The 21668-nt window shown below is 35.6% G+C and overlaps 1 protein-coding gene across 1 annotated transcript in view; it reads left to right on the top strand.

Moving 5' to 3' along the window:
• Window positions 1-21668, top strand: part of TMEM232 (transmembrane protein 232) — a 292765-nt gene that overhangs the window by 131694 nt on the left and 139403 nt on the right. The window contains exon 13 of the mRNA XM_082723721.1: window positions 9330-9574. Coding sequence (XP_082579847.1) covers window positions 9330-9574 — 245 coding nt within the window. The remainder of the gene's footprint in view (window positions 1-9329; window positions 9575-21668) is intronic.

Genomic DNA, 21668 nt, shown 5'->3' with positions numbered 1-21668 from the left:
CAGTAGTCTTGATAACTGAGGTCATTTTTTTTTTTTTTTAATCTTTAGAAATCTACCCTGGAACAACCATATTGAACAGATCTCAAGCTACTGAGTGTGTGATTGAACTTACATTTTGTTTCATATGTGAATGTCGTATATCTCTTTTGGATTATATATTGTTTGTGTATTTATGCCTTTATTCATAGTAACTTCTCAGGCTATGGAATTGATTTGTACTGGACACAAACAGTAAATAAGAAATGGCTAGAAAAATATAGGTACTGTAATTACCTTTTAACAGATGAACCTGCAGACTTTGAGACATTAACTAATATCCTCTAAGTCACCACACCTATGAAATGTCCTAGACACAGTTTAGTTTTTTATTTCAAATTGAATGCTGTTTCTGTGATTTCAGTCTAGTTAATAATCAAGATATGCAACAACTGGGAATAGTATAGACATAATTGTTCGCTTATACTGTATACTATAAACATACATAGTTTTGCATTTTACTCTTTCCCATCCTCCAGAGCTTTCACAGTAATCCCTATTTACTTATGTGCCTCTGGTTATTTTCTTCATTGCTTTAACCCTTTATGTTTTTCAGTTTTTATTACGATTATTGTTCTCATTTTTTCCCCAATATAATTTTGTCTAAATGCAATAGTCCATCTTTAAATAGTAATTTATTTGAGCCAAACCTGATCTTGACAGCCTTAAGAGTTTAAGTTGGATGTTCATATGCAGGGAAACATATTCTATTCCTTAATTTTCTACCACATGATCAATAGGCACAGAAAATGAATCCTGAGTGAATGGTAATAAACTGCCTGAAGATGGTAATATTGAATAAAAAATGTAAAAATTTTAATGCAAGGAGGAAGCCTCCAGTTTATTTACAAAAGAATTCCTAACATGAACATATTGTGAACATTTTTAAAAAAATGTAACATGAGATTTTGAAACTTACATCTTCATTTATCATTACCAATTCTAGCCAGAGAAAATATGCCTCTGGCCATTTCAAAAGAAGGTTTAATTAAAAATCAGTCATGGACATTATTGAACATAAATAGAAAATTTCAGAAAATAGCACAGTCCTGACTAAAAATAGTTTAAGTATTGTGGAAATTTTTATTAAGTCTTTTTTTTTAAAGATTATAACATATTACATTTAATTTAAATATAAATCGTAGAACATCCCAATGTGAGCTAAATACAAAGCCCTTTTCTGTTTTTCCTTAACCCACATTTTGTTCAAAGAAAGTTTAGATTTTTGTTGGTTTCAATAGAAAGTTTAGATTATGTATAGAGAGATGAAATTCAACTGCTGGCTAAGTTTCTTTTTAAAAAAAGTTAACATATAATGTATTATTTGCCCCAGGAGTACAGGTCTGTGAATCATCAGGCTTACACATTTCACAGCACTCACCATAGCACCTACCCTCCCAATGTCCATAAACCAGCCACCCTATCTCTATCCCCCAGGTCCCAGCAACGCACAGGGTATTATGTGAGATTAAGAGTCTCATGGTTTATCTCCCTCCCAATCCCATCTTATTTCAGTTATTTCTTCCATACCCCCCCCACATCCCCCTGCCCTGTCTTTCAAATTCCTCTTATCAGAGAAATCATATGACATCTTTCTCTAATTGACTTATTTTGCTCAACATAATACCCTCTAGTTCTAGCCATGCAGCTGTAAATGGCAAGATTCTGGTTTTTGATGGCTGCATAGTATTCCATTATATATATATTTACCACCTCTTCTTTATACATTCATCTGTTGAGGGACATCTAGGTTCTTTCCATAGTTTGGCTATTGTGTACATTGCTGCTATAAACATTAGAGTGCAATAGCCCCTTTGGATCACTACATTTCTATTTTTGGGGTAAATACCCAGTAGTGGGTTTGCTGGGTCATAGGGTAGCTCTATTTTCAACTTTTTGAGAACATCCATACTGTTTTCAAGAGTGGATGCACCAGCTTGCATTCCCACCAGATTCCCCTTTCTCCGCATCCTTGCCAACATCTGTCATTTGCTGACTTGTTAATTTTAGCCATTCTGACTGGTGTGAGGTGGTATCTCACTGTGATTTTGATTTGTATTTCCCTGATGCCAAGTGATGTTGAGCACTTTTTCATGTGTCTATTGGCCATCTGGATTTCGTCTTTGCAGAAATGTCTGTTCATGTCCTCTGCCCATTTCTTGATTGGATTATTTGTTCTTTGGGTGTTGAGTTTGACAAGTTCTTTATAGATTTTGGATACTAGCCCTTTATCTGATATGTCATTTGCAAATATCTTCTCCTGTTCTGTCAGTTGTCTTTTGGTTTTGTTGACTGTTTCCTTTGCTGTATAAAAGCTTTTGATCTTGACAAAGTTCCAATAGTTCATCTCTGCCCTTGCTTCCTTTGCCTTTGGTGATGTTTCTAGAAAGAAATTGCTGCAGCTGAGGTCGAAGAGGTTGCTTCCTGTGTTCTCCTCAAGGATTTGGATGGATTCCTGTCTCACATTGAGATCTTTCATCCATTTTGAGTCTATTTTTGTGTGTGGTGTAAAGAAATGCTTCAGCTTCATTTCTTTGCATGTGGCTGTCCAATTTTCCCAACACTGTTTGTTGAAGAGACTTTTTTCCATTGGACATTCTTTCCTGCTTTTTCAAACATTAGTTGACCATAGAGTTGTGGATATATTTCTGGGCTCTCTATTCTGTTCCATTGATCTATGTGTCTGTTTTTGTGTCAGTACCATACTGTCTTGATGATGACAGCTTTGTAATAGAGCTTGAAGTCTGGAATTGTGATGCCACTAACTTCGGTTTTCTTTTTCAACATTCCTCTAGCTACATGGGGTCTTTTCTGGTTCCACAAAAATTTTAGGATTATTTATCCCATTTTTTTGAAAAAAAAGTTGATGATATTTTGATAGAGATTGTGTTAAGTGTGTAGACTGCTTTAGGTAGCATATTTTCACAATATTTGTTCTTCCAAGCCAGAAGCATGGAACATTTTTCCATTTCTTTGTGTCTTCCTCAATTTCTTTGAAGAGTACTTCATAGTTTTCTGAGTACAGATTCTTTGCCTCTTGGGTTTGGTTTATTCTTAGGTATCTTATGGTTTTTGGTGCAATTGTAAATGGGATTGTCTCTTTAATTTCTCTTTCTTTTGTCTTGCTGTTATCGTATAGAAGTGCAACTGATTTCTGAGCATCGATTTTATATCATGACACTTTACTGAATTCCTGTATGAGTTCTAGCAGTTTTGGAGTGGAGTCTTTTGGGTTTTCCACATATAGTATCCTATCATCTGCAAAGAGTGAGAGTTTGACTACTTCTTTGCCTATTCAGGTGCCTTCTATTTCTTTTTGTTGCCTGATTGCCGAAGCTAAGACTTCTAGTACTATGTTGAATAGCAGTAGTGTTAGTGGACAGCCCTGCTGTATTCCTGAGCTTAGGGGAAAGCTCTCAGTTTTTCCCCATTGAGAATGATATTCACTGTGGGTTTTTCATTAATGATATTGAGGCATGTACCCTCTATACTTACGCTGAAGAGTTTTGATCAAGAAAGGATGCTGTACTTTGTCAAATGCTTTTTCAGCACTTGAGAGTATCCTATGGTTCTTGTTCTTTCTTTTCTTAATGTGTTGTATCACATTGATTGATTTGCATATGTTGAACCAACCTTGCAGCTCAGGAAGAAATCCCACTTGGTGAATAATCCTTTTGATGTACTCTTGGATCCTATTGACTGGTATTTTGGTGAGAATTTTTGCATCTGTGTTCATCAGGGATATTGGTCTATAAATCTCTTTTTTGATGGGATCCTTGTTTGTGATCAAGGGATCAAGGTTTTGGGATCCAGGTAATACTGTCCTCATAAAATGAGTTTGGAAGTTTTCTTTCCAATTCCATATTTTGGAACAGTTTCAGGAGAATAAGTATTAATTCTTCTTTAAATGTTTGGTAGAATGCCCAGGGGAAGCCATCTGGCCCTGGGCTCTTGTTTATTGGGAGATCTTTCATGACTGCTTCAGTCTCCTTACTGGTTATGGGACTATTCAGTTTTTCTATTTCTTCCTGGTTCAGTTTTGGTAGCTTATACATCTCTAGGGATGCATCCATTCTTCCATATTGTCAAAATTGTAGGCATATGGTTGTACATAACATGTTCCTATAATTGTTTGTATTTCTTTTTTGTTTTTTTTTTTAATTTTTTATTTTTTATAAACCTATATTTTTATCCCCAGGGGTATACAGGTCTGTGAATTGCCAGGTTTACACACTTCACAGCACTCACCAAAGCACATACCCTCCCCAATGTCCATAACCCCATCCCCCTTCTCCCAACCCCCCTCCCCCCAGCAACCCTCAGTTTGTTTTGTGAGATTAAGAGTCACTTATGGTTTGTCTCCCTCCCAATCCCATCTTGTTTCATTTATTCTTCTCCTACCCACTTAAGCCCCCATTTGGCATCACCACTTCCTCGTATCAGGAGATCATATGATAGTTGTCTTTCTCTGCTTGACTTATTTCGCTAAGCATGATATGCTCTAGTTCCATCCATGTTGTCGCAAATGGCAAGATTTCATTTCTTTTGATGGCTGCATAGTATTCCATTGTGTATATACACCACATCTTCTTGATCCATTCATCTGTTGATGGACATCTAGGTTCTTTCCATAGTTTGGCTATTGTGGACATTGCTGCTATAAACATTCGGGTGCACGTGCCCCTTTGGATCACTACGTTTGTATCTTTAGGGTAAATACCTAGTAGTGCAATTGCTGGGTCATAGGGCAGTTCTATTTTCAACATTTTGAGGAGCCTCCATGCTGTTTTCCAGAGTGGTTACACCAGCTTGCATTCCCACCAACAGTGTAGGAGGGTTCCCCTTTCTCCGCATCCTCGCCAGCATCTGTCATTTCCTGACTTGTTGATTTTAGCCATTCTGACTGGTGTGAGGTGATATCTCATTGTGGTTTTGATTAGTATTTCCATGATGCCGAGTGATATGGAGCACTTTTTCATGTGTCTGTTGACCATCTGGATGTCTTCATTGTAAAAATGTCTGTTCATGTCCTCTGCCCATTTCTTGATTGGATTATTTGTTCTTTGTGTGTTGAGTTTGCTAAGTTCTTTATAGATTCTGTTGTTTGTATTTCTTTGGTGTTGGTTGTGATCTCTCCTTTTTCATTCATGACTTTATTAATTTGGGTCCTTTCTCTTTTCTTTTTGATAAGTCTGGCCAGAGGTTTTTCAATCTTATTAATTCTTTCAAAGAACCAGCTCCTCGTTTCCTTGATCTATTCTAGTTTTTTTGTTGTTGTTGTTTCTATTTTTACTATTTGATTTCTGCTCTGATCTTTATGATTTCTCTGATCTTTATGATTTCTCTTCTTCTTCTGGGTTTAGGTTTTCTTTGCTGTCCTTTCTCCAGCTCCTTTTGGTATGGGGTTAAGTTGTGTACTTGAGACCTTTCTTGTTTCTTGAGAAAGTCTTGTATTACTATATACATTCCTTTGCAGTGTCCTAAAAATTTTGAACATTTGTCTTCATTTTCATGAATTTTTTGAATTCTTCTTTAATTTCCTGGTTGACCCATTTATTCTTCAGTAGGATGCTCTTTAGCCACCATGTATTTGAGATCTTTCCAAGTTTCCTCTTGTGATTGAGTTCTAGTTTCAGAGCATTGAGGTCTGAAAATATGCAGGGAATGATCCCAATCTTTTGGTACTGTTTGAGACCTGATTTGTGACCCAGAGTGCAATCTATTCTGGAGAATGTTCATGTGCACTAGAGAAGAATGTGTATTCTGTTGCTTTGGGATGGAATGTTCTGAATATATCCAGTGTGTCATTTAAAGCCTTTATTTCCTTGCTGGTCTTTTGCTTCAATGACCTGTCTATTTCAGTGAGGGGGACTATTAAAGTCCCCTACTGTATTGTATTATTGTCAATATGTTTCTTTGATTTTGTTAATAATTGGTTTATATAATTGGCTGCTCTCATGTTAGGGGCATAGATATTTAAAATTGTTAGATCTTGTTGGACAAACCCTTTAATTATGATATAGTGTCCTTCCTCATCTCTTATTATGGTCATTGGTTTAAAATCTAATTTATCTGATATAAGGATTGCCATCCCAGCTTTCTTTTGATATCCATTAGCATGGTAAATTGTTTTCCACCCCCATCACTTTAAATCTGGAGGTGTCTTTGTGTCTAAAATGAGTCTCTTGCAGGCAGCATATCAATGGGTCTTTTTTTTTTTTAATCTGTTCTTATACCCAGTGTCTTTTGACTGGGGCATTTAGACCATTTACATTCAGGTAACTATTGAAATATATGAATTTAGTGCCATTGTATTGCCTGTAAGGTGACTGTTACTGTATATTGTCTCTCTGTTACTTTCTGGTCCACTACTTTCAGACTCTCTCTCTGCTTCGAGGACCCCTTTGAATATTTCCTGTAGGGCTGGTTTGTGGTTTGCAAATTCTTTTATTTTTTGTCCTGGAAGCTTTTTATCCCTCCTTCTATTTTCAATGACAGCCTAGCTAGATATATATTCTTGGCTGCATATTTTTCTTTATTTATGCTCTGAATATATCATGCCAGTCCTTTCTGACCTGCTAGGTCTCTGTGGATAAGTTTGCTGTCAATCTAATATTTCTACCATTGTATGTTATAGACATCTTGTCTCGAGCTGCTTTCAGTGTTTTCTCTTTGTCATTAAGACTTGTAAGTTTTACTATCTGATGATGGATATGTACCTATTTTTATTAACTCTAAGGGGGATCTCTGTGCCTCATGTATTCTGATGCCTGTTTCCTTCCCTAAATTGCGGGATTTCTCACTCTAATTTGCTCCATATACCTTCTGCCCCCCTCTCTCTCCTTCTTCTGGAATCCCAATTATTCTAATATTGTTTCATCTTATGGTATCACTTATCTCTCGAATTCTCCCCTCATGGTCCAGTAGTTGTTTTTCTTTCTCTTGCTCAGCTTCTTTATTCTCTGTCATTTGGTCTTCTCTATCACATTCTCTCTTCTATCTCATTTTGTCCTAGCAGTAAGAGCCTCCATTTTTTATTGCACCTCCTTAATAGCTTTTTTAATTTAAAGTTGACTAGATTTTAGTTCTTTTATTTCTCCAGAAAGGGAATCTTTAATATCTTCTATGCCTTTTCCAAGCCCAGCTAGTGCTTTGATAATTGTCATTCTGAACTCTAGTTCTGACATATTATTAATGTCCATATTGATTACATCCCTAGCTATCAGTACTGCCTCTTGTTCTTTTTGTGTGTGTGTGTGTGTATGTGAGTTTTTCTGCCTTTTCATTTTATCCAATAAGAACAGATGAATGAGAGAACAAAATACTAAAGGGGTGGCAAAGTCCCTAGAAAAATATACACTAAGCAAATCAGAAGTGACCCAAAACTGGGGGAAGAAGAAAGAGGGAAAAATTTAAAAAAATGTATATATTAGACTGTTGAATAGAACAGAGACACCTACTTGATTTTGGGTATATTCTGGTCTCTTAGAAGAAACTACCACCCATAATTTTAAAGAAAGAAAAACTTATATATGTACAAAAATAAGAATAAACATGATGAAGGGGTGGAATATGACCATAAAGATAAAAATTAAAAAGGATTCTAAATTAGGAATTGATAAGGAAAAAGAAAAAGAAAAAAAAAGGAGGAGAGAATATGATCAGGCTGGAGACTAGAACAAAACCATGTGCTAGATTTAGGGTATACTTTGATCTATTAGAAGAAATTGTATCCCAAAATTTTAAAGAAAAAAAAAGCCTATATGTATACAAAAATAAGGTTAAATACAATGAAGGGATAAAATATGACTATAACAATGAAAATTTTAAAAGATTTTTTTAAAAAAAATTATTGATAAAATAAAATAGTTAAAAAGCATTACAAGAGGAAAGAGGAAAAGTTAAAAAAAAAGAATAGGAGAAAAATAAAATTTAAAAAATTTAACTTTGAAAGACTAAAGGACCATGAGGTCCTTTCTATGTGTTGCTCTGGAGTTCTGCGGTTCTCATTGATCAGTGAACTTGGTCTTGGCTGGATGTTCTTGCTGATTTTCTGGGGGAGGGATTTGTTGCTGTGATTTTCAAATGTCTTTGCCTGAGGCAAAGTTATACTACCTTTGCCAGGAGGCAGGCTAAGTAATCTGTTCGGTTTTGGTGTCTGGGGTTCTTGTTCCCTGAATGGGAGCTTTTGTTCCCTGAATACTTTCCATAGAGCTTTGGGGGATGGGAATGAAAATGGCATCCTTCCTATCTCCAGCCTGAAGGAGCTGAGAGGTCCCACTCCTCAGTGCATCCTCAGAGAGAAGCCATCAATCTCTCCCATCTCCCTGGTCTCTGACCACACTCCATGCTCACCAAATGTGTGACCAAGAGACCGGTGGGTCCTGAGACGACACAGTCCCCATGAAAGCTCCACCCCTGCTCAGCCTCTGGAGCGATGTCCCTCAGTGGAGCAGACTTTTAAAAGTTCCAATTTTGTGCTCCACTGTTCCACTGCCTGCCAGGAGCTGTTTCTTACCCTGCAGTCTATCTTCCCATCGCTTCATATTCACTTTGCACATCCCACCTTTCAGAAAGTGGTCGATTTTCTGTTCCTAGAATTGTTGCTCTTCTTTCTTCTTCTATCTCTTGTTGAGTTTGTAGGTGTTCAGAATGGTTTGATAACTATCCAACTGAACTCCAAGGACCTAATATTTAAGCCTCCTACTCCTCCATCATCTTGCTTCCTCTCTGATTACTTAATTTCTTATTAAATATTATAAATATGAAATTCAGGTATGAGAACCATACAAATTTAAGACCAAAATTGTATCATTAAGGGGTACCTGAGTGGTGGTACAGTTGGTTAAGTGTCTGACTTTTGGTTTTGTCTAGGTAGTGATCTCGGAGTTGTGAGTCTAAAGTCATGATCTTGGGGTGGTGAGATCAAGCCCCCTGGTGGGCTCTGTGCTTAGTGCAGAGTCTGCTTTGGGTTCTTCCTCCTTCTCACCCCCCCACTTGTGTTCTCTCTGTCACATAAATAAATAAATCTTTAAAAAGAAAGGAAATAATATCATTAAGTTTTTGAAATTTCAAGACTTTTTTCATGCTTAATTGTTTATTTCAGTAATAACTTATAATTTAAAATATCTTTTGGGAATCTGCTTTTTTTCTTATAGAAGTTATTTTTATTTAGCAGGAAGAATGCAACATTAGTAAAAATAAACATACATTTATCTTTTATTTAAAAATGTGTCATTTTCCCTCTCATTTAATTCTGTTTCAACTGATTCCTTTTTCTTTTCTTTCAACAGGCTGAGTTAAATGACCCAACTGATCCCTTCACTAATTATAGTACAAAAGTCTCATCAAACGTGGGGGATGAAACTTACTCTAAATACATAGGCTGGAGAATTGCCAATGCTCTTTCCAAACTGTTCTTCCCCTCCACTGAAGCCCATGTTCTTCCTTTGAAAGAACCATTGAAAAAACAGGATCCAGGGAAATATCTGAACAAAAAGGATTCTGTGAAGAAGAGAGTTCTACATGTTACTATAAGGTAAAATGAAGCATTATTCAAAATAGTCCTGTTATTCTAATATACTGCATTCCAAAGTCATATAAATGATATATAATATGTGCCACATTATTTAACACATTTTCTCTTTTTCAATTCAAATCTTGGCCCCAACAGCTCCTAGGTATTCTATCATAAGCAAGGACTCTCTTCTTAGCAACTATTTCCTCATGTTTAAAATAGATAATATTATATAAAATTAATCAGTGTTTTAATATGATGAAAGCCTCCCTCCCGTAACTGACCTTCATTTGCCTAGTCTACCACTGTCTCTACCTATCATTAATTGCTTGTGTATCCTTTCAGGGTCTATAAAATGTAAACAAAAGGAATTGTATTTTAAATTATCTCTCCATTTTTACATAAAAGTTAGCATTCTAAATATATCATTTAGCATCTCACATTTTTTATATAACTTCATTTCTTAGAGATATTTTTCATGCCAGATTTTTCTCATTGTTATTATATTTTTAATCTATTATGATGTTTTCCTTACTATGAATGTCCCACAGTTTATTTAATCAGTTTTCCTATTGGTTGGCATCTGGGTTGTTTTAGATTATCTGCTACTATATATTACCACAGAATTTAACCTTCCACTTCCACTTGAGGACTTTTTATACAAGAGAAAGTATACCTGCAGGTAAATTCTCATAAGTGTGATTTCTGAGTCAGAGGGTATATACCTTTGTAATTTTGGTAGATATTTTCAAACTGTCTTTCAGAGGAATTGTGCAAATTTATATCCCCCAGCTCCCAGCAATATCTGAAGTACTAGCTTATTTTTAGTTTTTCCAGTAGAAGGTGTTGACAAACTTTGGGCTTTTGTAATCTGAAAAGTGAAATATGGTTTCTAAATATTGTTTTCTTTAGGTGAGTGGTGTGAATAATTTTCATATGTTAAGAGCCTTTTGTTTTTTATTTATATGGGAATTAACTATTTCTTTTGCCAATTTTTCCATTGAGTTTGTTTCTTTTTCACTTAGCTTTGCTAGAACTATTTATTTATTAATTGATGTGTCTCTTTGTCTGTGGTAAGAGCTAAAAATGTTGATTTTCCCCTTCACTTCTTATCTTTAAATTTTGCTTATAGTATTTTTTGCCTTAGTCATGTTTCTAGGTAATATAATTTATCAATTTTTCACTATAAATCTATTTAGAAAAGCTCTTTTCATTTTGTGATTAAGATGTTGTCATATTGTTTTCTGGTACTTTTAAGGATTTATTTTGAATATTTTAGCCATTGGTCCATTTGAAGTTTCCCTGTGTGTGTGTGTGTGTGTGTGTGTGTGTGTGTGTGTGTGTGTGGTGTGAGCTGTTAATCCAGATGGCTAGTCGGTCATCCTAACAATATTTATTGAATCACCTAGTTCCTTTCAACATTTATTCTGATTTAAAATGTTAACTTATTAAATACTAAGTTCTTATTTATTTTCTTTTTTATGTTCTAAAAGAATTTCAGTAATTTGGAATTATCTACTCTTTCAAGGTTTGATAGAATTTCCTCTTAAACCATCAGTACCTTATGCCTCTTCTAAGGGTAACTCTTTGTCAAATTTTTCTATTTTTGTATGGCTATTGGCCAGGCTAATTCAGCCAGAATGCACAGGTACGGCTAAATTCAATTCTTTCTGTTTGAGGTCCATTCTATAAAAGTATCTGGAGTATTGACCCTGAATATCAGTCTCTTTTGTTCTTTCTTTTTTTTTTTTATCAGTCAATTTTAGCAGATTATGCTTCCTTTGAATACTACTTATTTTATCCCCCTTTTCAGAATCATTTGACCATATTTGACTAAAGTAGTGTATTAAGATTCCTCTATTTCTATGGTTATTTTCTTCCTCAACCAGTTCTCATTTTGTGTATTTACATTTTGTCCTTTTTATTCTTCCTAATTTAATGTTTTATTTATTTTATATTATTTTTATACTGGACTAGCTTTCTACTTAATCTAAAAGCTCAGAGTTGTATAAATCAGTATTTGTGTTCTGAAATTATGAAAATGTTGTTGTCCAAAGGTTGACTTTATTGGAGGTATAATAATTTGGAGGTATAATAATTTGGTGGAATAAGGCCAGCAAGCAGGCTTGGCTTTTGTGTACACCAAAAGTCTGCAGAGAAATAGAGGCTTGAACAGCATTCTAACATAGTTTCAAGCATTTTTTCAGGAATTCTAAAATCAGTGAGGAAGATTTGTGCATTTGAATTGAAGGATCACACAGACTGGACTTCAGTACTCTTGTTGGAAGAAAAAAACATTATAAAAATATTCTTCAGTATATATTATAAATATTTGTGAGGTTGCAGTATATCAAAGTATAATGAAAATGCCAGCTTTAAATATCAAGGGCTTTAAGATTTACTTTAGAATCCCCCAAAATAGTCTGTATATTCTCAAGGACCAAAGACATGGAAGATAATCAATCTGGGACCACAGAGAGAACATGGACAAGTGTACCTTGGCTTCTCGTTATGGTCAGTTAAAGGAAAAGATAGAAAACTAGAAAAACAGAAGAAACTGGATATGACAAGAGGACATGAAGGGTCAATAGACAGTAAAATGGCAGATGGAGAGGAATGGTGCCTGCTGGGACACAAAAAGGAAAAGCAGAAAGGGAGAGAAGAGGAGACATATTGGTAATGCTTAGAATAGAGCAAGGGAGGCATCTGTATGGCTCAGTTGGTCCAACTCTTGGTTCTGGCACAGGTCACGATCCCCCCCACTGTAAGATCAAGCCCCGCTTTGAGCTCTATGCTCACTGTGGAGTATGCTTCAGATTTTTTCTTCCTCTCCCTCCTGCTTGCTCTCTCTCTCTCAAATAAATGAATAAAAATATTCTAAAAAATAGCAGAAAAGAGAAATAAATATTATGAGCAGAAGGAAAGATGAAAGAGACAAATTGAGAAAAGATATATTAATGAAAGGTACAAATGAAGGGATGTGGACAAGGATTTGGGATAGGGGAAGAGAACATGCAAAGTCAGAGGGAAACGAGACCAAAGAGTAGTGGGGTGGGGTTATGACTCAGAGAATTCCATAGATTTTGAAGGATTAGTCAATTAAATTTCTCACCAGAGTCTACAGTTCATTACGCAAATGATAATCATTCATCATTAATCTTTGAAAAAATGTAATGTCCTTATCCGTTTTTCACTGCTTATTACAGGCTCTAGCGATTTAACTTAGAGTATCTCTGACCTGATAGAGAGAACCCCAGCAGCCTCATCATCCCTCTGTCGGGAGCATGTCATGTGGCACAGCTCAGGAGGCAGCTTTCACATGGCACCATTCACGCTTTAGCATGTGTGAAGGGTGCCCCCTGGAGTTATGCATTTTGCCAGCTTCCTTTAGGGATAGACTCCTCTCTGGGAATAGCAGAGGTGAGTGGATTAGCGCTACAGCTCAGTGGCCTGAAGACACAGGTGAGATCAGGCCTGGCTGAACAGTCTATCCTGTCCAGTAGGAGTATGGGGATGAAATCTCTGCTTTTTAAAAAGTTGTTGAAAAGCAAACTTCAGTCTAAACTATGCTTTGATGAAATCTCTCTGGCTCCCTAAACACAAAGCGTGGGGAATGTTTTCTTCCATTTGCTTGATTCTGCATTTATTCAGCAATCTCACAGCTAGCTCCTTTTGTTGTTTCTCTACTTCCTCCCACTTCCAGGTCCACAAACTGAAATTCGTGCAGTTAATGACCATCTGAGCATGTTGAAGATTTGTAGCTAAAGCACAAAGACATAATTCAAAGCCCACTGGGTGCTCTGCTCTTTTTCACCTCTTAAAGGTCTTGGGGTGCAGGCAGGGTCCTATCACCAGTTCTTCATCAAATATTCCTTAGAAGTGTCCATTTTGTGCTTCCCACCAATAGTAAGGTGAAAGACATTAAGAAGGCCAATATTTAAAGACACCTACAGAAGATGGGTAGGACAGGAAATTTAAGAGAGTATGTTTGTTTCTTCATTACCTTGGAGCACTAAATCATACTTACTTCACTGAAAATTTGAAATTTTACTATTAAGGAGAAAATAGGAGCTTCCTTACTGATGAAGCATCTCTTACATCTCACGACCTATAATTCTTTCCAAAAATATTTTTATTGTGTTTTTAGCCTATAAAATTCTTTGAAAGCAGGAATTCTGTCTCTTGTAGGTTTATAAACATATATTTTACCCTGAATGATTTGCAGACTTGACTTCTTTCTTTTATGAAAATTTTCAAAAGAAAATATCATTTTGCTTCTGTATAATGTTTTTATTTTTAGTTTTGCTTTTAGTTAGTGAGACATTCTTTTAGGTGCATACACTTTTTGCCCCTTAGCATTTTTTTAAATAAAAAAATCATTATGCTTTCTTTATTATATCATATAAAACTGCAGCCAAAAATCTAGGCATATACTACTTCTACTTCAAAGCATAGTAGTTTCCTTTTCTCTTTGTAAAAATATCATAAATTTACCTTAAGGCTGGGAATTGAGAACTCTGAAGACCAAATTTTTTTCCCATATCTGTTTTGCTTCTGAAGTTTCTAAGTGTACTTTCTAAGCTTTCTTCCTTGAATCCCTATAAACTTACAAACAACTAATTTTTTGCACATATGTAAAGACTTGGAAAAATCTAACTTAAAACTTTATCTCTGACTGTGCTTAGTTTGCTCACAATTTTATGTTAGAAGACTTCACAAGACCAGCACATGGAAGAGATCTGAGGTAAAACTGGCGACAGTGTGCTAAGAAGAATGTTGTCATTTAGGCAGGAAATTTTACATGGCTGACTACGTAAACAGTCATACCCAAGGCCACTACATCTTCTCTGAAGCTTCCTTTATAAATGGAGCTAACACCAGAGTAATAGAATGAGGAGTCGCTAACATTTACTGAATGGCAAGAAGGTGGGAAAGGTAAATACCACAGTGTCCCATAAGAACAGGCTTTATTGGAAAGTCCAGTGGTCAGGAGTGAGGAACTTGTTTCTTTCTCATCCCATGGAGAAGGGTGCTGGAGTTAGGAAAATAATTGGACATCCATTCGGTTTGTGTTTTGAGGGAAAAAGCCCCATCTGATTGCTATTGTACCTTCTTATAGTGGAAGTGTGAAAAATACCTTCTCAAGAAAGAAATACACATTTTGGGCTCAGTTGCCAAGCCATCTGAGATGGGGGACCAGTTGGTTAGAGGATGCTAGAAATGCCAGCTCTCCAGAACCTGGAGCCCTTGGGAAATTTTCTTAGTGGTTGAAAAAGATAGCCCTTGGGCTCCTTGTGAAGTTGGGTTTAGGAGAAACTCCACCACATATAGGGACTCTTAAGACCCCTACTTCTAGCCCACAAATTGCCAGGCAATTCAAGATGAATCTCTGATGTCATAGTTGAACAATTCTATTTGTTACCCCATATGAGTGCCTTTTATAAACAAGGCACTGTGCTAAACACTTAGATGTATGACCTTTAAATGTTGATAGATATGAATATTTTGTCCACTTTATAGATTTTATAGATCTATAAATATCTCCATTTTGTAGCTGTAGCATCTGAGAGGTTAAGTAATTTGCCCAAGGACTCACTGTCATTAAGTGCGGGAGTTTGAACTTATGTGTACTGACTTCTGAGTCAACTGTGATGCTATCTTTTCCCTTATGTGAAATTCATCTGGTGGCAAAGTCTTGAGCAGTTTGTTAAAATTGGTGCAGCTTCTTTGGAGAACAGTGTGGAGATTCCTCAAGAAATTAAAAATAGAACTTCCCTATGACCCTGCAATTGCACTCCTGGGTATTTACCCCAAAGATACAGATGTGAAAAGAAGGGCCATCTGCACCCCAATGTTTATAGCAGCAATGGCCACAGTCACCAAACTATGGAAAGAACCAAGATGCCCTTCAACAGACGAATGGATAAGGAAGATGTGGTCCATATACACTATGGAGTATTATGCCTCCATCAGAAAGCAAAAATACCCAACTTTTGTAGCAACATGGACGGGACTCGAAGAGATTATGCTGAGTGAAATAAGTCTGGCAGAGAGAGTCAATTATCATATGGTTTCACTTATTTGTGGAGCATAACAAATCTCGTGGAGGAGGGGTGTTAGGAGAAGGGAGTTGGGGTAAATTGGAAGGGGAGGTGAACCATGAGAGACTATGGACTCTGAAAAACAATCTGAGGGGTTTGAAGTGGCGGGGGGGTGGGAGGTTGGGGTACCAGGTGGCAGGTATTATAGAGGGCACGGATTGCATGGAGCACTGGGCGTGGTGAAAAAATAATGAATACTGTTTTTCTGAAAATAAATAAATTTATATTAAAAAAAAAAGCTTCATCAGAGGGACACCTGGTTGGCTCAGTTGGTTAAACAACTGCCTTCAGCTCAGATCATGATCCTGGAGTCCCAGGATTGGGTCCCACATCTGGCTCATGGCTCAGCAGAGAGTCTGCTTCTCCTTCGGCTTGTCCTGCCGCCCTCTCATGCTCTCTCTCTCTTTTTCTCTCTCAAATAAACCAATAAAATCTTAAAAAAAAACTTCATAAGAAAAAGCTTTTTATTTTTTTTTTTCAATTTCTGTCTCTTGATTTTCAGAACTTGATTTTGATTAAGGAATGTTTTTTCCTGGGCTCTGCATCTCTCTAGTTAATATTAGGAAATCTGTGTCAAGGTGGAGGCACTCTCAGTAGGTCAGTATGATTTTTTTTTTCCCATTGGCTTTAGTGAAAATCATACTGACTTACTAGAAAGTGCCTCCTCTTTGATGTAGAGTGCATATATATGAGGAGAGGGGGAGAGGAGAGATTCAAAGTTAAAAAAAGATGTCTTATAACTTTCTAGTTCTGTTTCACAGGAGGTTAAAAAGAAATATGTGTCTCCTTCACAAAATATCAAATATGTTTATTTATCATTTCTTTCTGATTGATTTAGATTAAGTAATTAAACATCTCTGAGTCCCAGGCTTCTAATCTTTGAAAATGTGAAAGCTGTGTATCCTTTCAGGTTTGTCCTGAAGATAGAAGGAAAAACTGTAGACAAAGAATTTGGATGTGTTAGTTCCTTTTCCCCTTTGTTCTATAATTTAGTAGATTTTCTAAAAAGGTTTTTCTTCAGATTATAATATTTAATTCTTAACTTAGGAAAATTAGGATCAATAATAAGTGGAAAATTTAGATTTTTGTGCACATATATTACTAAACTGAGAATTGCTGTTAGCAACTTTTCAAAGAGAGCTTATAGTTTCATGATGACTTCCTTTTTGGTCATGTCTTATTTCCCTTCCTGTTTCTAGTTTTAGAATGAAAACATAGTTCATGATGGTTCTATGTTGTGCATGCATTTTGAAGATATGTGGTCAAGATGCATTATGGAAGAGTAAAGCTTGTAATGTTAATAGTTAGCATGGATGATCATAATTTTCAGCTGGAGAGATTAAGAGCATGAATGTGTCTTCAGAGATGATCTCCTAATTTTTGAGCCTTTGTGATTATTAAAAAATTAGTTATATCATCAGCTCAGATCAATCACTTAAGCTGTTATGACTTCTAGAAATTGGGTAGGGAGAGGGTTGTTGGGTTATGTGCTATGGTGAGTACTGTGAGGTGTGTAAACCTGGCAATTCACAGACCTGTACCCCTGGGACTAATAATACATTATATGTTAATAAAAAAAAACTAAAAAAAAAAAGACTTCTAGAAATTGAAGTGGTATTAGAAGTGAAGTCCAACTGCCAGTGACAGAAACATGCTTCACACGGCCCCACATCCATTTCCAATACATGACTCAGTTTACCTGCAGTCTTGCCTGAGAGATAAATCAATCTTCATCTGTCTTCTACTATTTCCTGTCCTTTCCTGCCTCTTCACTGGAGCATGGTCTGAACAGCAATTTTAGATGTCCCTCAATGGGACATAGCCTTATGCTTACACAATAGAAGTCTAGCTTCAATAATCATCAACCCCAAGAGTTTTCCATTCATAGAAATATGATGAGAATGAAAGATTTTTAAAAATGGCTGAAGTATTAAAATGAACTGGATGAGATGTAAAAAATTCTGTGTTTCAAATACAGGTCAGCTAGAATCAAAATATAGCCTTATGGAAGACTAAGCTGTGTAACAGAAAACAAAAACAACCTATTTTTCTTTTCTGTTTTGTTTGGTTTATCAAGTGAACTTTGCTCTTTTTAAAAAGTAAACTTGGCAGGTAGCATTACATAAGTTTAAGATGTACAGGTATTACTTTGATACACTTTATAAATTGTCATATGATTGTCAATGTAGTGATATTTATCATATTACATAATTATAGTACAATATTATTGTCTATATTCATTTTACTGGGCATTTTAGCTTGTGGGTTATTTGCTTATTTTCTCATTACAAGTATTTATCTTTAAGCACCATCACTCTTCTTCCTCTGTCACTTGTTAATCATCATTTTATTCTGTTTTTTTTTTTATAGGTTTAACTTTAGATTTCACTTACTAGTAATATATAGTATTTGTCTTTCTCTGACTTACCTTGCTTAGTTAATGTGCTCAAGGTCCATCCTTGTTGTCACAAATGGGAAGATATCTTCCATTCTCATGAATAAAGATGAAAGCAAAGCTTTGTAGTTTTCATTGTATGGATGTGTCATTTCTTTGGTTCAGTTTATCCTTAAGTATTTTTTTTATATAATTTTTTATTTTTTATAAACATATATTTTTATCCCCAGGGGTACAGGTCTGTGAATCACCAGGTTTACACACTTTGATGCTATTGTGAGTGGTATGGTTTTGTTTCTTTTTCAGATGCTTCATTATTAGTATAAAGGAATGCAATTGATTTCTATATGTTGATTTTTCACCCCATCACTGTACTGAAATTGTTGATTAATTCCAGCAGTTTTTTTTGACTGATTTTTTTTGGGGGGGGTGTTTCTAAATATAGGCTCATATCTCTGGCAAATAACAATTTTACTTTTTCTTTTCTACTTTGAATGTCTTGTATTTCTTTACCTTGCTTAATTACTCTAGCTAGGACTTTCAGGTCTATCCTGAATAGTGAGAGTGAACATCTTTGCCTTTTTTCCCCTCCTAGGAAAAATATTTTCAATTTCTCTCTATTGAATATAATGTTAGCTCTGGGTTTGTCATATATGGCCTCAGTTATTTTGAGGTATGTTCCTTCTATACCTACCATTCACTTGAGGGTTTTTATCATGGAAGGATGTTGTATTTTGTCAAATGCTTTTTCTGTGTGCATTGAGATGGTTGTGTGATTTTTCATTTTTTTTTGATGTGATGAATTATGTTTATTGATTTGCATCTGTTGAATAAGCCCTGCCTCCCAGGGATAAATCTCATTTGGTCATGGTGTATAATTGTTTTAATGTGTTCTTGAATTTGGTTTGCTAACATTTTTTGAGAATTCCTGCATCTATATTTATCATGGATATTGGTCTGTAGTTTTTCTTTCTTGTAGTATCCATATCTGGTTTTGTTAATCAAAGTAGTACTGTCTTCATAGAATACATTTTGAAGTGTTTCCTTCTCCTTGATATTTTGGAAGAGTTTGAGGAGGATTGGTATTCTTTAAGTGTTTGGTAGAATTCTTTAATGAAGCCATCTGGTCTTGGAATTTTCTTTGTTGGGATTTTTTTTCTTTTTTATTGTAAATATAATGTTTGTTTCTTTTTTTAAAATTAACATATAATGTATTATTTGTTTCAGGGCTACAGGTCTGTGAATCATCAGTCTTACACAATTTGTAGCACTCCCCATAGCACATACCCTCCCCAGCGTCCATCACCAGCCATCCCATCCCTCCCACCCCCTACTGCTCAGCAATCCTGTTTGTTTCCTGAGATTAGGAGTCCCTTATGGTTTCTCCCCCTCTCTGGTTTCATCTTGTTTCATTTTTCCCTCTCTTCCCCTATAATCCTCCGTCCTGTTTCTCAAATTCCTCATATCAATGAGATCATATGATAATAGTCTTTCTCTGATTGACTTATTTTGCTTAGCATAACACCTTCTGGTTCCATCACATTGTTGCAAATGGCAAGATTTCAGGTTTTTTTGATCACTGTGTATATATATATACACAGTATATATATATTTTTGATGACTATACACACACACACACACACACACACACACACACACAACACATCTTCTTTATCCATTCATCTGTTGATGGACATCTAGACTCCGTAGTTTGGCTATTGTGGACATTGCTGCTATAAACATTCGGGTGCATGTGCCCCTTCTGATCACTGCATTTATATCTTTAGGGAAAATACCCAGTAGTGTGGTTGCTGCGTCATAGAGTAGCTCTATTTTCAACGTTTTTTAGGGACCTCCACAGTGTTTTCCAGAGTGGCTGCACCTGCCTGCATTCCTACCAACACTGTAGGAGGGTTCCCCTTTCTCCACATTCTTGCAACACCTGTCATTTCCTGACTGGTTAATTTTAGCCATTCTGGCGGGTGTGAGGTGGTATCTCACTGTGGTTTTTGATTTGAATTTCCCTGATGCTGAGTGATGTTGAGCACTTTTTCATGTGTCTGTTGGCCATTTGGATATCTTATCTGCAGAAAGGTCTGTTCATATCTCCTGTCCATTTCTTGATTGGATTATTTGTTCTTTGGGATGTGTTGGGAATTTTTTGATTACTTAGATAGTGTCCTTACTTGCTACTGGTCTATTCAGATTTTCTAATTCTTCCTGACTCAGTCTTCTTAGATTGTTTCTAGAATGTACCCATTTCTTCCAGGTTAAGTAATTTGTTGGCATGTAATTGTGGTGTTGTCTCTTATGATTCCATGTATTTCTGTAATGTCAGTTTTCATGTCTTCTGTTTCATTTCTAATTTTATTTATTAGTTTTCTCTCCCTCTCCCACGTTTTAAGTTAGTCTAGATAAGGCACGTTAATTTTGTCAATCTTTTTAGAACCGGTCCTTAGCTTTATTGATCTTTTCTACTGTTAAGATTTTTTGTTTTGTTTTGTTTTGTTCTTTCTCCATTTATTTCTGATTGCTACTTAATATTTCCTTTCCTCTGCTAAGTTTGGGCTTACTTTGTTCTTTTTGTGTCTAGTTTCTTGAGGTGTAAAGCTAGTTGTATATTTGAGAACCTTCTTATTTCTTAGTATGTGCATTTATTAATATAAACTTTCCATCCATAACTTTTTAAAGTATTTGATATGTTGTATTTTCATTTATTTTGAGATAGTTATTTTTTTTTCTTTTGATTTACTCTTGGACCCAATGGCTGTTTAGTAATGTGTTGTTTAGTTTTTGTATATTTATAGAACTTTCCACTTTCCTCTTATTGTTGACATCTAGTTTCATACCATTGTAGTCAGAGAAGATAAGTCACTCTTAAGAAGATAAGTCACTCTTCTTAAATTTGAGAAGATGTTTTGTGGCCTATCTAATTTATCCTGGAGAATGTTTCATGTCTACTTGAGAAGAATGTGTATTCTACTGTTTTTGGAGGAAATGTTCTATAGATGTCTATTGCGTGTTCTAAAGTATGATTCATTGCAACATTTTATTGTTGATATTTTTTTAATCTGGATGATCTATCCATTGCTGATAATGGGGTTCTGAAGTCCCCACAATTATTGTATTATTGTCTATTTCACCTCTAAGGTCTGTTATTAATTGCTTAATATATTTTGGTGCTTGGGTGTTGGGAGTGTGTATGTTTATGATACATCTTAATGTATTAACTCCTTTATTATTTTATAATGATCTTTTTTGTTTCCTGTTACCCTTTTTTGGCTTCAAGTATATTTTGACTGATTAAGTATCAGCCTTTGTTTTGTTTCCTTTTGCTTGGAATACAATCTACCATCATTTCACCCTGAGTCTATGTGTGTCTTTAGAGTTGAAATAAATCTCTTTCAGGCAGCTTATAGTTGGATCTTGTTTTGTTTTGTTTTAATCCATCCAGCCTCTCTGTGCCTTTTGATTGGTGAATTTAGACTGTTTACATTTAGGGTGATTATTGATGTGGAAAGATTTACTACTGTCATTTTGTCTTTTGCCTTCTGGTTTTTTTGTTTCTCCTTTGCTTCTTTTTCCTTCTCTGTCTACCTTTGTAAATTGGCAGTTTTTC

The sequence above is a fragment of the Mustela nivalis genome, assembly GCF_964662115.1.
Source record: "Mustela nivalis genome assembly, chromosome: 3".
Classification (NCBI taxonomy): domain Eukaryota; kingdom Metazoa; phylum Chordata; class Mammalia; order Carnivora; family Mustelidae; genus Mustela; species Mustela nivalis.
This window is presented reverse-complemented; position numbering and strand designations above follow the sequence as displayed.